We start from the raw sequence: 15,927 nt of genomic DNA, 5'->3' as shown, positions 1-15,927 counted from the left end.
AGTATTTTGTCAACTTCACTGAGTCACCTCAGTTCCAAACTGTATTGATGGCATTTCTTTACACTTAAACATGCAGTGATATCTTAAACGTGGGCTTGAGACATGTTTATTGAGATTTGAATCTTAAAGTCATTCATTTCGTTGTGTATTATTCATTCTAGCAGAACAAATGTTTGTACTAGTAGAAGAAATTCATGGTGAATAATGCCGCAAGCTTTCACAGAACGTAAAGAACACCAGTTACCATGGAATACGGCACCTGCCTTCTGCATTGTGTTTCGTCAAACAGCCGCTGTTATTCACTATGCGTTAATAAAACTGAATTGCTGAATTTAGACCTACCTTTCTTTCCTCGCTTTTTTTTTGGTGCTATCTCTTTTCTCCTTAAGATAATAGCAGATTAGGTGGGACGCATTGCATATTCCATGCAATTGCTGTCATGTAGCTCCCTTATCAGGACACTTTGCCAGTACATGACACAGAGACATGTCTAGAAGGAAAAGGTTACGGCCTTCCGTGCTAGTAATCTACTATTCAATCATTCTTTTTTGTGTGTGTGTTATAGTCCACCAGTCAAGATGCTCAAGCTTTCGCAATAACAAGCATTAGTGCAGCACCCAAGGACATTTGCTCTCCTTTGGGTAGTACACTCGTACAGATTTGCTCTAAAATTTTCAGACAGCCTGGTTTGCACTAGAGCCATGTAGCAGGAAACTTTCGGCATGCATATCCCGGAGCTTTAAATATATGTAAGATTATATGAACTCTCATTTCCCAACCTTGAGGACCTTGTGGTCTTCAGGCCTCTCGCATGTGAAGCGCCACCCAGCACAAAAGCAAACCGAGGGACTAGAAGACTTTTAGCCAGGAATCTTGCCCCGACGGCAGAGTCGTGCTCATGTGAGGCCGGCAAGAATAGTAACATTGTGCGACTCTCTGAGCGCGTATTTCATGAACAAATAGCCCACGTGCCAACCTATAGTGATACCCGTGCCTAAAGCATGCGATTTGGCAAAATGTATTTAATAAAGAATTAGGTGAATATTCGCCGCTCTTTGTGAACGTGTCAAGCCAGGAATACAGTTCTCAAGGACACCCCACTGCGGTGTATTCAGAGTGTATGCTGTGTACTTAAAAAAATTGGCAATAAAGAAAAAAAAACAGGGTGGCGCAGTGGTTACGGCGCTCGACTACTGTTCCCAAGGGCGCCTCCATCGAAAAGCGGCCGCTGTGCGACGTCAGTGCACGTTAAAGAACCCCAGGTGGTCGAAATTTTCGGAGTCCTCCACCACGGCGTCTCTCATAGCCTGAGTCGCTTTGGGCCATTAAACCCCACAAACCAAACCAACCAACCAGTTCTCAAGGACAAGACGACTACAGGAAGTGAAGCTTATGGCTACTAGAGAGGCAATCGTCTCCTTGTGACTTTCATTTTGAAGCTCAGAAAAAAACAAAAACAATTCTAGTTTTTCTTCACAAAAATTGCAGCTTTAGAAAGAACGTGTAACGCACAGTTTACGTAAGCATGTTTATTTATAACTAAAAAATTTGTCAAGAAATAAATTTTCGCTTCCGTAAGAAGATGCTGCAATGCATTCTTCATGCCAATATCGTGGCACACTGCATACAGTACCATAAAATCCAGGAATTGCATCAGTCTAACTCATCACTTTTGTGCTAATAAATGCTTGCCTTGTCACATTTTTCTCTTTCTGGTTCGAGTCCATGCGTACAACTCTGCCCGCGCACCTCTTCAAGCCCATTGGCTGCTTCACACGCAGCTAACGAAATTCGACTCGATCATTTCTTCCTCACGACTCACAGGATAGCGGAATTTCGCAGTAGCCGAGATGCGACTTGTGTATGCAGATGGTTGTTAAAAACACATTGCGTTCATGCTAACGGCTTCTTATATGCTTATTAGACTGTCAAACAGTTCATTTAAAGCATATTTTATTGTGCGCAGCAAGTCCATACAATGTTATAACTGCGTTCAGAAATTTTGGCATCCGTCCTTGTTCTTCCGAGCGACAAAAAAAAAAAAAAAAAAGATAGAAAACTTTCTTTCCTCCAAGTTTGTAAGATTTCTTCGGAGCGTTTACATCTCTAGTCTCTACCTGAATGGCAGAAAAGATGGCGCCGGCGTAGGAAGCATTGCGATGCTTAAGATAAGCGCTCCCCGTACGAACGGCATCGTGCCGCATGAGATAAGCATGGCAGAAACAAAAAATAGAGCTAGCTTTCGCGCACGTATTCTCGGCGGCAGAATCCGCAGGGAGTCAGTTTTGTTCGTCAAAGCCGGCCGCACGTGGCAGCGTAGAAAAGCAAGAGTTGCCGAGCGTGGGCCTAATTCGGCCACCGTTGGGTTTCTTGGATAGGGTGCCCCCTGGCGGATTCAAAGCGTGTTCGCCGTTTTGGTCGCTCCTTGAGCCAGTGTAGGACCTAGTCTCGTCCTTCACCAGCTCTTTAAGGCCATTCTAAGGAATAGGTCCGGTGTGTACATCATATATGACGTGTTATTCCGAGGTGAGAGTAAAATTCTGTCATGTTTCAGCGCTGGATCCTCCCTAAGACAGTTAGACTCGTAAATTAGTGGAATAATCAATAAGAAAAACAGTGCATTGCGCACTTTGATGAACGACGCTGTGTCGAATAGGCGCCAGGAATGTCACTGTAGCGGAGCCTTGCTCGAAATCCTAGCGAAATTTCCAAATATAAATCTACCCTAAATCTAAACCTATCACCAAGTCTAACTTCGACCCACACCAGTCGCATGATATTGCCATAACTGAGCCATGCCTTACTACCAGTTTAAACATGTTGATGCCTTCCCTGAAAGCCGCCATCTACCATCCACCGGGAAAAGACTTCCAACTATGAAATTTCACACAGAGCTCAAAAGAACGGACAGAAAAGAAGCGATCAAGACAATTGATCATCAGTTCATTTCTTGCTTGCGGACTAGTGTTTTTCATGCCCAAGTACAGACATGCGGTGTCTTGTCCATTCCTTGTCTGCCCCGCCTTTTAAGCGCTGGTTGTAATTATAGATGTCTGCTGATTGCCCAGTAAGTTGTTTCACCCAACTTCTCACGTTAGCACCCTTTGTCAAATATGGATCCATAGGGGTCTGCTACTGAGCCACACACCGTGTGACTTGTATAGATTTCGAGCGTTATTAAGCCTTTTAAAGATGAGAATATTTTTTTTTATTCTGCTTTCTGTAATGTTTGGTACTTCCTAAAATGCTCCAGGAACCTCCTTGGACCGCCATGCAAATTTACTTCTTTCCGGTTCTCTTCTGCCCCGTTGCTCCCGGTAGGCCTAAAGGAATAAAATTTTGAACGATCTATCATTCGGTATATATAAAATTAAGTGCTTCTCCTCTACACCATACGATTGCGGCTGTTCTTACGAGACATTTCTTTCTCCTGGTTTAGGTTTATATGACGCATGTGTTCCACAGCGCGTTGCATGTGCCATTTGGATAGCTGAATAGCCCATAACTGCATGCGTAGTTTCATCGGAATTTCATGGCAGCTGTTCAGCTGTCTGATCACAGTAGGTCGTTACATTAAAACCGTTGACTATTAATAGCTTCTTTTTGAGCGGCATGCCTCCAAGGGTTGAAGTGTTACACAGTATCGGGTAGCGCATGGAGGTACCGAAGGGCATCATCACTATATTTACTGATACAATACTAATTAAAATCGTAACCAGTGGCATTTTTCGTGTTCCTCTTTGCAGGTGTCCCTTGGTGACTGAAGTCTATATCAAGATTTCCAGATGCCCATATCGAGACCAATCAGGCAATATGGGTCTAGTGTCTAATCTAACAGTGGGCCCGCGTATAATGACTATGGTGCTGAGTATTCTGGTGAACTATGTTTTAAGCAGAGCAGGCGATAATTATTACGCTAGAAAAACATAGTCAAACTGCGCATACCCTTTGCGAAAATAGAAATATGAGCAGCAGGACCCTGAACAGGTGTATAGAAACAAGGCCTAAGGATCTGTTGATGGCGAACTCCTTAAGCATAAAATTCCTTCTAACCACGCTTAAGTGGTTTTAAAAATAAAGTTTTGCAGCCCAAGGTAAACCACAAAAAACGCAGCACAATTTACTGGTACCAACGAAAATCTGTGACCAGCACCCCATTTAATAGATTCATCCTGCCATGAAGCTTAACGCTATATATAACCGGAATGATGTACGAGACTTTGGAATAAAACAAAATTTATTATTTATATCTACAATATGTTTTCTTTAATACCTATTATTGCATTAAATTTATCGACGATGAGCCATTGCAGTATAAATAGAAATTATACTGCTTTCCTCGACACCAAACAGTCTTTTAGAAACCGGAAGAAAGAAAGGAAAAATAGGAAACACAAGGCGAGTTGTTGCTGGTGCTGTGTTTGCGAGCACGAATAGCTGAATCAAAAGCATCACACGACCCGCAATACCCGCAATCAGTAATTCCAAAAAGGAGGATATTTTGGAACGTCGTGTTGTATGAGCCCGAATGTAATGCTAAGAGCTGATATCAGCGAGTGATTTTGTACTTTTAAGCCTAACATGAGTACGCCTGCAGTAGAAAGTGGTTACACAGAGAAAGGAGCGCTGCGCTGCCGGGTTCAGTAACATTCCAGTGCACTGTCTGCTAAAGTAGCCTCCTTAATAAGCTCTCCACGCGAACAAAATGAGCTCGCGAGAGGCCTCGGCGAAACGTGGGAGAACGCCATCTGGTCCAGATTTACGATGTACACTCCGTTACTGCGTAATCTTGCACGCATGCACTTTTCCGTTTTCAAAATCATTGTCTAACTATTTTGTTCCCAGATTAATTAAATCTTGCTGTTGTATAGTGAGACTCAAAGACGTGAGACGAAGCAGCTCTCTGTGTCTCTCTCTCGCTCTCTTTAGTGTAGCTCCAGCCTTCGTTGCGCTAAGGGCTGCAGTGGCCAAAAGGAAAGACCACTCAAAATATCCAGCGAGGAATAGACGTACGATAGGGAACAAAAGCCTCCAGACCCGTGTGCTGCAACCGAAAGAAATAACCATATTTTTAGTCGACAGAATAAAAATGCACAGTCGCGGAAGTGACAGTCAGACGGCTGGGCTGCAATGAAAACTAGTGAGTTGAGATGGCTGCTGAAAACAAAAATGCCCTTTATGCTGAATGATCTCATTTTATAGATTTTGGAGACTTGCCTAACCTGACAATACAATATATTAACAAATATGCAGAAACCTGAGTAATTTTGCCTGTTTTGGTTCGTATACAGCTCCGAGTTAATTTCTACAACACGTGTTTCTTTAAGGTTTACCAAAATTTCAACGAACGTCCGTTACTGCACTTCACTTTTATCTGACTGGAGTGACAACAGCACAGGAGTGTGCCAAAAGGTATCCGAACCAACTGTGCAGCGAGCGCGTCAATACACAATAGCTTTGGGGTGCGCTCACGCCGACAAGACAGGAAAATTTAGAAAAGCTGTGTCAATATACTTCTCCGCAGTAACACAATGGCAGTTATGACGGCGATGTCACAAGCAGCTGTGTATGGAAGTTATAACTCGCACCATGGTCAATAGCATGGAACAACTAGTCAACGTGAAACGTTGCCAGTTAACTGGGTAAATCGCCCACTGAGACTGCAGACGCGCTTCGGCAAGCTAACGGCGATGGGGCAATGAGTACTACACAATCTTTATGAACGATCCAAACTTCTCAGTCGATGGTGAAACTCTTGTCCTGAAATCTAACGTAGAATCCTGTGAGTTAGAGACGACTCGCGAAACTCGAAGTATAAGCCACGATTTCTAACCGGCGTGTCATTAGTAAATATCTAAAAGCATGGGCTGAAGCGGAGATGGGGACAATCGAGTAGAATAATATAGCGCCTACAGCGCTAAAATGCTATAACCATTGGAACGCACGGCAACTGAGGCTTCATGCATGACGATGCTGCCTGCATTTTGATGGTGGCATCTCAGCAACACCCGCTAAATTTAGGTTCTTTATACCCACGGATGCCTTGGGAAAGTCTACAGAGGCTTTTTACCTCAGTGTCATTTCAAGGAAAGCACTGCTCGACGGGAAGAAATTAAAGAGGCGTCTTACATATTAGCCAGGACAAATCAGTTGCTTCGGCTATATCATAGACTGAAAGGAGGGGCTGCATTACGAGGGAAAAAAAAAAGAAAATTAGCTCACGAGAGGACTTCATTATTGTAACTAATGATATTTATTGTCATCAACCTAATGAATCGAAATCTGTAGATTGGGGCACCAATGGCCTGAAAAGAGAAGCTGCACCTTGGTAGTGACATCAAAATTGAGCCTGAGTGCATTGTTACCGGGAGAGTGTGCTTCCATGAAATCAGTGCCAGGAACTCTTATTCAGTCCTTAGTGAGTTTGTGTAATTCCTTGATGCCATAAAACGTTAGTGAGCGAGCGCCATTTCACTCAGGAGCTTTTGCTAAATTCGCTTCCCCAGCTTACTAAATAATACAGCACAAAAATTGGCCGTGCTAAAGCTTATAAAAGCATGCCAACGAAGTCCAAGCCTCACGATAGCATCGCTATATTCTAAATGGCTTCCGATCCTTTATGTTCACACGATGCATCGTTTAGGCTTTAAAGGCTGCGTGCCAAGGGTGCCTGTAAAGTTTTTGCTTTCCAAGACACAGCCTCTGTCTTCATTTTGCTCAGAAAGTGTCCATCGGCGTTGAAAATGATGCGCGAAATCAAAAACACTGTTTTGATGCTGCGACAACAAAATTACCGAATTCGCAGACATGAGCATGCCCGCACTAACCAGAAGGTCATCTGCAGGCTGAAAGCGTATACTGCGCTGACACCACAACGGTGCGCCTATGGCTCGCACCACACGAGTTGGCTGTATCTTGTGGACAGTATCCGTGAGCTGAGAGACACGGAGGAAGTAGATTGCCTGCGCTCACTCCACGTCTACATCCGCTTGAAACACTATCCGATAACCCGGTGTTAGATTTCCAGAAGATATTTTCAATTCATATACATAGGTGCGCACACAGATAATTAGACTATTCGCACAACAGCAAAGACCATTCTAAGCAGTTTTGTCCTGATTACTGGCGACAGCAGTTAAGGGTGAAAGCCCACTGTAACTTGTTCAAATTGTTAAACGGGTTTCGAGGACAACTGCATTCAATTATTGTTTCATCTCCGATTCTTTCATTGTATGCTAGAATTTGACCGCATGCTAAAGGTACATTGAGAAATCTAATTAAATATTTCTCCCTCTCTCGATCAGAACCTACGAAGTCTAGACCGACGAGGACCGGCTCCCACCATATTGAAATGAACGGCGGTGAACCATAGGCTCTGGTGTAGGCACCCGAATTTTGTTGTCCACACACACACACACACACACGCACACAAACACACACACACACACACACACACACGCACGCACGCACGCACACACACACACACACGCACACACACACACGCGCACGCACGCACGCACGCACGCACGCACACACGCACACACACACACACACACGCACGCACACACGCACACACACACACACACGCACGCACACACACACACACGCACGCACGCACGCACACACACACACGCACGCACGCACGCAAGCACGCACACACACACGCACACACACACACACACACACGCACACACACACGCACACACACGCACGCACGCACACACACACACAGTTTACTTACGAAACGACCAGCAAGAGCTACGCAAATCTTTTAGTCTGGAGCCTGGCCCTTAGGCGCCCTTTCCTGGCTTGAGCGGTGGCAGCGCTGGCTTCGGCCTAACCGGTAAGCAGCTTGCACTGCTCAACTAGGGTCTCCCGCATCCGCAATGATCATCCAGAACAACAGACCACTTAAAAGAGAAGCTTAAGTGTCTCCACTTGCACATTGCATGTTCAGGTAATGTCCGGCAGCGTTACACGAAAAAAGGTAGAGAGAAAAATTAAAGCGGGTTCGAACTATCTTTCTCGCTTTCAAAATTGCAGCACTAATACGTCGCCCCAAAGAACTATAGAGAGGTATATCGTGTTCGCTGGGATGAAATTTATTCAATGTGCCTGCTAGCTGTCGCCGTCGCCTAATCGGAAGCGTCGTCCTAAAATTTCTCCATTTGGGCGCAAGGGGACGTTACTCAACCGGATGCAACATGTGTGTGTGTGTGTGTGGGGGGGGGGGGGAAGGGGGGGGGGGTGTCGCTTATCCATTCGAGCCAACCTCACCTAGTTTGAATCAATTTTCCATGAGTTGCGCTGAGCAGTCTATTAGAAATTAGATTATATAGTATGGAAGACATTTCGTCCTGTAATGGGCCCCTTCACAAGAACATTTCTTTTCTGGCTGCGTGGTTGTGCCTTGCATGAACTCACATAGCATGTGTAATCAAAAGGGGCCCCAAATTTGCGAGCCTCTGATTGTTAAGTAGATTTTAAAAGTATATGCAAAGCTCATTTAAAGGTTTTCACCAGTATGCATGGACGACACTTTATTCGTCCGTTCAGTGGACACTTCGAGCCAAGTCCAGAAAATGGAGCTAACTAGACTGAAATTTTTGCAGCTTCATCCTACACAATATTCTGCGTCGGCAACTGCACATCCATGTCCGAATAGCAACAGGTGTGTGTCAAAGATTTTCACTTCCACTGCTGCGGTGTGTCAGGTCACTTGAAAGTGACCATAGTGACAAACTCGTCGAAGGTCAGCTTTCCTTTGGCGTCCTTGTCGGCCACGCGGATCATCTCGTCCACGTCCTCGGTCGAGAGCTTTTGTCCAAGCGTGGTCATCGCCTGGCGCAGCTCGGCGCAGCTCACGAAGCCATCGCCGTTCCGGTCGAACACCCTGAACACCTGCACGAAATGACTGACTCAGCGCCTAGCGTAAGGAAGCTTTCGCGGAGGGGATTGGCTGCTCCTGGCTCTATGGAGCTGGGACTGGGAGGTCGCCGCTGCTTGCGGCATGGGCTAGCCTGCCACGGGATTAGTATCTGTTGTGGGCCATCATTGCACCCGCCATCGTTTCGGTGGTGGACGACGGCTGTTGCGACGCGCGTCTATCTCTCCCTCTTCTTTTGAAGCGAAAAGCTTCACTAGGCTAGTCAACTCCGAGTCTCACGTGTGCTCCGTCGTTAGAAACACATATAAAGCACCGCTCTAACCAAGCCGTATGAACGTGCCTTAGTGGCCTATAGGGATAACGTGAATGCAAGAGTCCTGGCAGGCTGAGTCTGACATAACCATCCCATGGGAAACGAGAGACGAAAGTTGGAAGCTCCTGCCAGGGGACCATGGTCATGGACACGGACACGGCAAACAGCGACGAGAGGTTAGACCTGGCGTGCTATTGCTTTCGCAATAAAAGCCACAGCTGCACATGCGCAAACCACGTGACGTCACAGCAGAGGCGCAGGTGGTCGGAGCCGCCGCTGCTACCGCAACCGCCGCCGCGACTTCGCCGGTTGACCTTTAGCCGGTGCCGCGCACTTTCACCGGGCTGTGTTTATGTCTATACAGAAGTGTAACGGTGATGATTATATGGAATCGGAATAAAGTTTAATCTTATGTGATGTACGGCTGTAATCAATGTTTCACCGTGATGATAAACCATGGAATATCTATAAGGTGCATCCATGAACAACAAGTTAAGCCACACTACGCCAAGGAAGCACAAGCTAAGCCACGGCATCGCCGATGCTTTTCGCTTCTGGTCAAGCTAAGCCATCACCAATTTTTTTTTCTTTCTTCTCTATTTTCTCTTCTGTCCGCACTAGGCTGCGGAGGTGGCTCAGCTACTGAGCCAGTAGCAGGCCCGTGCATTTTCTTTTCCTTCTTCCTACAGCCACAACAACAACAACAACAACAACAGCCCCTCTGTTTAGGCATTGACTGCGAGACCGTTTGTGATTGACTAGAATTGTGACAGATACTGCGCCTGCAGTTCCGTCTTGAAGCACTTTAGTGAGTCAAACTGTCCCCTGAATGTTTAGGTTCCGCAATGCCTGAATATAAAACTGATATACATAATTTCGCCGTAGGACAATTCCCTTCCCAATGTCCAGCCAGCAAATGCAAAACAAGATTGGAGAAAAGAAAATTTGTACACGTAAATTCTCGAGTTTAATGTCGAGGAGCGATACGGGGCTATGATGGACGCAATAGTGTAGGGCAAGAATTAATCCAGACCGCCTGCGGTTCTTAACCTTCTTTATATATAACACTGAAAAGCACAGGAGAGCCTTTCGCTTTTCGCCTGAATTGAAACGAAACAGATTAGTGCTATAAACTATGCTCTGCCCTTCTTTCTTAGCCCAAAGATAAAGATCCTGGCCAAGTGCTTGCAGACGTATAAAGCGCGTCCGATGTTCTGCACTAACAGTGTCTTGGCACTTACTTGCTTGAACTGGTCCTCGGCGTCCATTTCCAGTACGTCTTTGGTCATCATTGTGATGAACTCGTTGAAACTGACGCTTGGCTTGGGCACAGGCCCCAAAAATTCCTGCAAATATCCGCGCCGCAATTTTATTTACTGCATTGAACACACTATGGCAACCTTAATACACGAGTAAGATCCCCTGCAGAGCTTCGCCTGCAACGGTGGCGAGCAGCACTTCCTTACATCTTACATGAGGACTTACAGTAGAAAGATGGCAATAAGACCTCACCCACTGCTCACCTTTCTGAGCTTTCTCACGGCTTGCGACCGAAATTCACACCGTTGCAAACCAGCATTTTCAGCATATGGCTTAAGACGAGTCTGCTACACTGTAACCGAGTTATCTAATACAGGCTTCGCGATCATGGCCGATCCCCTTAAAACTGCTTTTACGAATTAAAATAAGTAAGTGCCTGAAGGAAGATAGTACTGGCCGAAGACTGCCAGTGGAGACATGCGCGTCACAGAACAATGGAAGGCGAGGAAAACGAAATGCTGCTACATGCCTGAAGTTCTGACTGAGTGAGCTTGTAGCCGAGGGAGCGCATGACATTTCCAAGCTCGGAAGCGGGTATTTGGCCGCTGCCTTCCGCATCGTATACTTCGAACGCCTTCTTAAAGTCGGCCACACGACAATCGCTCAACTTGCCGCTTAGCTTGTAAACCGGCGGCTCCACATTGGGCTCAGCTAACTGAGGTTCGGCCTCCTTGGTGTCGGTAACCTTGGTTTCAGTCTCCTTGTGGTCGGCCGCGTTCTGTTTGGTCGCCTCGGGTTCAGCGACGTGTTCACCGCTAAGGTTCACGTGAAGCTTGGCGGCCAACTGCAAGGCTTCTTCATTCCTGGCCTTAGGCCCGTCTGTAACCAGCTCACCGCTCAGCTCCGCATGCACCTTGCCCCCGTCCACGGGATCCTGCTTCTCCGACTCGGCACTGTCGACTCCGGCCGCAGCCACTTGCTGGCCGCTCAACTTCACGTTCAGCTTGGCGCTCGTCGCTACCGACTCCTCGTCCTTGTTCTTGCAGTCGTCGGTCACTCGTTCTTCGCTCCGGTTAGGGCTCGGCTTATCCGCAGGATTCTCAGCATCGTATGACTCGGCAGTCCTGCAGTCAGATGGCAGTTCCTCGCTCAGGTTGGCGGTAAGCTTGCCGGTTACGGCGGTTTCTGTTTTCGGCCGGGTTTCCTTGGACTCAGAGACACGCTCGCCGCTCAGTATCGCGGCCACCTTGTCCGCCTGCGCCGAGGCGTCCTTTCCAGACGCGGCGTTCAAGCAGGGGCTGCGGCCTTCGGATGTCGTCGCCATTTTTTAGCTCGTTGAAAGGACGGAACGCGAAGCTACGATCTGCCGCTTGCAGAACGCCACCTGGACTATCTGCGTTCAGACCACTGCGCGCGAAGCGGAACTTAAAATGACGGATTTTGGAGAGAAAAAAAATTTTCAGCTCTTAGGATCTCAGCGCTGAGCCTGTGAACTTTACGAATATTTCATTGTATTCTGAGAGGCAGGTATGTTATTCAATTGCCGTTATTTTATACGTTTTATACCTTTTTTTGTAGTTTGTAAATAAGCACCGGTAGACGATGACGATAAAGCCTCAAAATAACAACTTGCAGGGCTAATTCAAGCTTGATACCGGGAACAGCGTCCTAACGAGGACAGCACAAAGAGAGTAAACACAACACAGGCGCACACTACCAACTGTAATGCACCAATACTGTTGTGTTTTCTCTCTTCGTGCTGTATTCGTTGCACCCCTGTTTCGAGCACGATATGGCCTCCCCTACTTATTTAGGGGTACAATTCTTCGGAGCGGTATCTGAAATGATGCCGGCGAAGCCTCGACATCGTTCGTGACCCCCCTTCTTCTAAGCCGGCAGTATATTTCAAACAGCTACACAGCCAGCCAGCTTTAAAGGCGATATTGGAATCAAAATTTGGAGGAAGCTTAAGCTTCGCCTTCAAGAGTGGAACGCGATAGCGTTATTGCACCTCGTTCGCACCGCCCACTCATTTGCTCGGTATGCTCTTGAGTCACACAAAGACATAGTTTTCATACTCAACACTTCTGAGCACCACGCAGAAGCATGATTCCTCGGAAGCAGCTCGGCACACATCGCAGGGGACGCTTTCCCAGCAGAAGCGCTACGGCGCAGCGATCACGTCAGAGGCGTCCGGCATCAGACGCTGCACCTAGCAATCGCGCTGTGAGCGGAAAGAGGAGCCGCGTCGCCTAAACACCACTGCTCGAATGACGCACGCTGGATGTTGGAAGGGGAGAGAGCGAGAAAACTTATTAAACGCAAGGGTATTGGGGCATCCTCGCACCGGTACCCGCGCAGCCCGAAGGGGAGAAGCGGGTGAGCGACGATAGTGATCTAAAGAAAGGAAAGACGCTTGATTCTACAACCCGTAAGGGTGCACGGCGAAACGTCAGGGGCGAGTGGCGCGCCACGTGTCGGGGCAGCGCCGCACATTGCGAGGAGGGGTTCTTCTGTGTTTGCCGCAAGATGGCTCTGCATGTGCGCACAGCGCAGAAGAAATGTAGCGGAAACGTACTTCGCTACTCGTGTAACTGCGACTTCTGTAAGTAACATGCTCATAATTACCGATATACACCGCAGTATAACGTTCTACGGCACGTTTCTAAGGCAACACCGCATTCACTAGAAGCGCTTTTGTACCGCTTTCAAGCATCGAACTCGTGGCTGAGTGGTAGCCGTCTCACACTCCGGAGACCCTGGTTCGATTCCCACCCAGCCCATCTTGGAAGTTGCTTTTTATTTATGAAGTGCATGCCGGGATTTATCGCTCACGGCCAATGCCGCCGACGCCGACGACACCGGCTTTTCTGCGACACGAGCTCCTTAACGCTATCGCGTTAAAATGGGAATGAGATGAGCTTCCACAGTGCAAATCAATCCACTGGAAAGGCAGGAGCAGTACACAATTGGGTCCCGATTAAATGCGACGTCAGGCGCAGTTCCCACCGAAAGTGTCCGCAAAATGTGTCGCCGGATGTGACGTCATCAATTAGAGGACATCACTGGCCATGATATGAAGAGTACTGCGAAGTTGATGAGTTATCCTTACTTCGTGCCATTAACGATCATTGATGAGTATGTCACGTGACTATGAAAATATCACGTGACAAAATCATGTGATAGTTAAGTTACATGACAATTTAGCGTCTCTATGACAATTACATGACAATTTAGCGTGTTCAATCCCCCACTTGCAGGAGCTCTGCAACGAAAGCGCTTCAAGAAACGGAAATTTACAAATTAAACTAAAAATAACAAGCACAACAATTGCGATAAAAATTTAATAGAGAAATTAAAAGCAATAAAAAACTAAGATGTTAAACAGTAATAAATAATAATAAATGACTGTGGTGTAGCTCTGGTTAAACTTCGTTTTTGAGTTGCGGAAGCAACGGCTGCTTGGCTACGCTCATGGTCCGCTTTGTGGTAGCATGGTTGTTCTTCGGTTTATCGACATAAACAGACAAAGTATAGCTTATGTAGCTTGTTTAATCCGAATGAATACGCTCCTGTGGTCAGTAAAGTAGTGTGACTTGGTCTCTACTTTGTCGATTTTGTATGTTCTCTGGTGCAGATCTTTGGAGCACTAAGTCCAAGCCAACATTCTTGTTTAGTAAGCCTAGGCTCTGCAGAAGAGGACTCACACTGGGAACTACAGCAGCTAGCCTCGGATAGGGTGCCTCGATACGCGCGCCCCCCTCCCCAGCTCCGTGGAGGGTGGAGACATTCTTTGAAAGGGTCAATGCCGCCTCTCGCTTTCCATATTTGAGCCCACGCTCTGTTCTGCTTGAGTCAGTGGCACGTGCGGCGTCGTGTTTCCCGTCGATTCCAATTTTAAGGCGACAGCCTTTAATGGCTCATACTGTCATGGACAAAGTGTATCTTGCATTTGCGGCGGCTGTCGCGTGGCGTTCCTTGACACGCGTTCGTGTGAGATTGCAGATGGCAGGAACACAAGACAAGATCAGACTTCTGGAGAAAAGGCGCAGTATCAGTCACACTTTCTCCGACAAGTGTGCGTTGGATGGTACGCCATCGCTCCTGTCGCATGGCGTTCCTTAACGCGCGTTCAATCGTGGGATTCTAGATGGCAGGAACGCTCCTGAAGCGCTATGAGAAGGGACATAGAGAGCTTGCATGAAGCGATGCATGCTGGGTAATCCGCCACGATGGTGTCGCTGGCAGCAGACGGCAGGCAGCCCTGGCAGGCTGAATTGAGCAAGTGCCTTGTCGTTTTCGACGATTCACCTAGCAAACACGCGGCTTTTCGTGAGCTGCCCTTACGTGCATGCAATTGTCTTCATATTCCTCAGGAACGTACGCGTCGACGATGTGCCCGTGAAATCGGTCGCGCTATGGAGAAATGCAAATTTAAGCAGTGCGTCGCAGACCTGTTCAAGCTACGCCTCTGCAAGCGCGAACGAGTGATGCACTATGCATCTGGACCTGGCCGCCAGTCGACATCGCAGACGTTCATAATTTCAGTTCTGGCGAGTAGTTTGATACTTGCCCGGATTGGCATCGATCTCGCGTGTCTTGGTCCGTGCGAGCCATTCGCGTCGGTGTCGCTGCAGGAATCATTTGCTTTCTCGCCCTCGCGCAGACGTATTTTTGGAATCGTAAAGAACCCACAGTCGGCCTGTTCGATCGCGCCAGCATCGTCTGCGCGCACTACGCGACCATGCAGACGAGTCTGTGTGGCAGTGCCGTGCTGTGTCGTCTGCTGCCAACGACGACATCATGACGGATTACCCAGCATGCACCACTTCATGCAAGCTCCCTATATGGCGGAGTTGTCTCCACTCTAGGCGCGCGCGTTGAGGGCGCTCGCATCGAGGTTCCGTAGCCTCGGAGTCGTCACACTCAGTAGAGACGAAACGCTTAGCTGCACACCTCTCACGGCGTTTCTGCAATCGGGCGGCACGTTCTTCGTCGGTTTCATGTGCACGTCACTCCTTCCGCTTCTCAGCCTGTCTCCAGACCTTTTCTTTCACAGAGTCGAAGCGCACTGGTATATACCCCGCGGCCGCACACCCTCTCCACACGGAGCGAGCGCAGCTGCTAAAGTTGTTGTTGCTGTAGAAAGAAGGAAAAGAAAATGCACGGGCCTGCTACTGGCTCTGTAGCTAAGCCACCTCCGCTGCCTAGTGCGGACAGAAGAGAAAATAGAGAAGAAAGAAAAAGGAGAGGGAGAGAAAGACGCGCGCCGCAACAACAGCCGTCGTCCACCTCCTAAGCGGTGGCGTGTGCAATGACGGCCTACAATAGATAAAAATTTGGTGGCTGGCTAGCCCCCGCCGCAATCGGCGTTGGCCTACCGTCCCAGCCCCGTAGGGCCAGGAATTGCCCTCCGTTGAGCCAGCGTGTGTCATGGCATTGCTAGGCGACGGAGGAGCAGCAGCTA

General features: G+C 47.7%; 1 protein-coding gene across 1 annotated transcript; it reads right to left on the bottom strand.

Annotated features, from left to right (window-relative positions):
• Positions 1-8,532: 8,532 nt before the first annotated feature.
• Positions 8,533-11,784, bottom strand: LOC146199616 (uncharacterized). Its single transcript, XM_084592156.1, has 3 exons — positions 10,990-11,784; positions 10,442-10,546; positions 8,533-8,901 (listed from the first exon to the last, which is right to left on the bottom strand). Exons 1-3 carry the CDS (start codon positions 11,782-11,784, stop codon positions 8,716-8,718), a joined length of 1,086 nt encoding a protein of 361 aa, XP_084448282.1. The 3' UTR covers positions 8,533-8,715.
• Positions 11,785-15,927: the final 4,143 nt, after the last annotated feature.

This window comes from Amblyomma maculatum, chromosome 2, assembly GCF_055883805.1.
Source record: "Amblyomma maculatum isolate TAMU_Amacu chromosome 2, ASM5588380v1, whole genome shotgun sequence".
NCBI classification, from domain to species: Eukaryota; Metazoa; Arthropoda; class Arachnida; order Ixodida; family Ixodidae; genus Amblyomma; species Amblyomma maculatum.
Note: the sequence above shows the minus strand (reverse complement) of the source record. Positions and strands in the feature narration are given on the sequence as shown.

Bases quoted from the DNA above. Each gene is read 5' to 3' on its own strand.
- LOC146199616 (XM_084592156.1), bottom strand. From the start codon at position 11,784: ATGGCGACGACATCCGAAGGCCGCAGCCCCTGCTTGAACGCCGCGTCT. The intron at 10,547-10,989 runs GCATGTAGCAGC...GGATATTTGCAG, and splicing joins TCACTCAGTCAGAACTTCAG to GAATTTTTGGGGCCTGTGCC. The intron at 8,902-10,441 runs GTAAGTGCCAAG...CATTTCGTGCAG, and splicing joins CCGAGGACCAGTTCAAGCAA to GTGTTCAGGGTGTTCGACCG.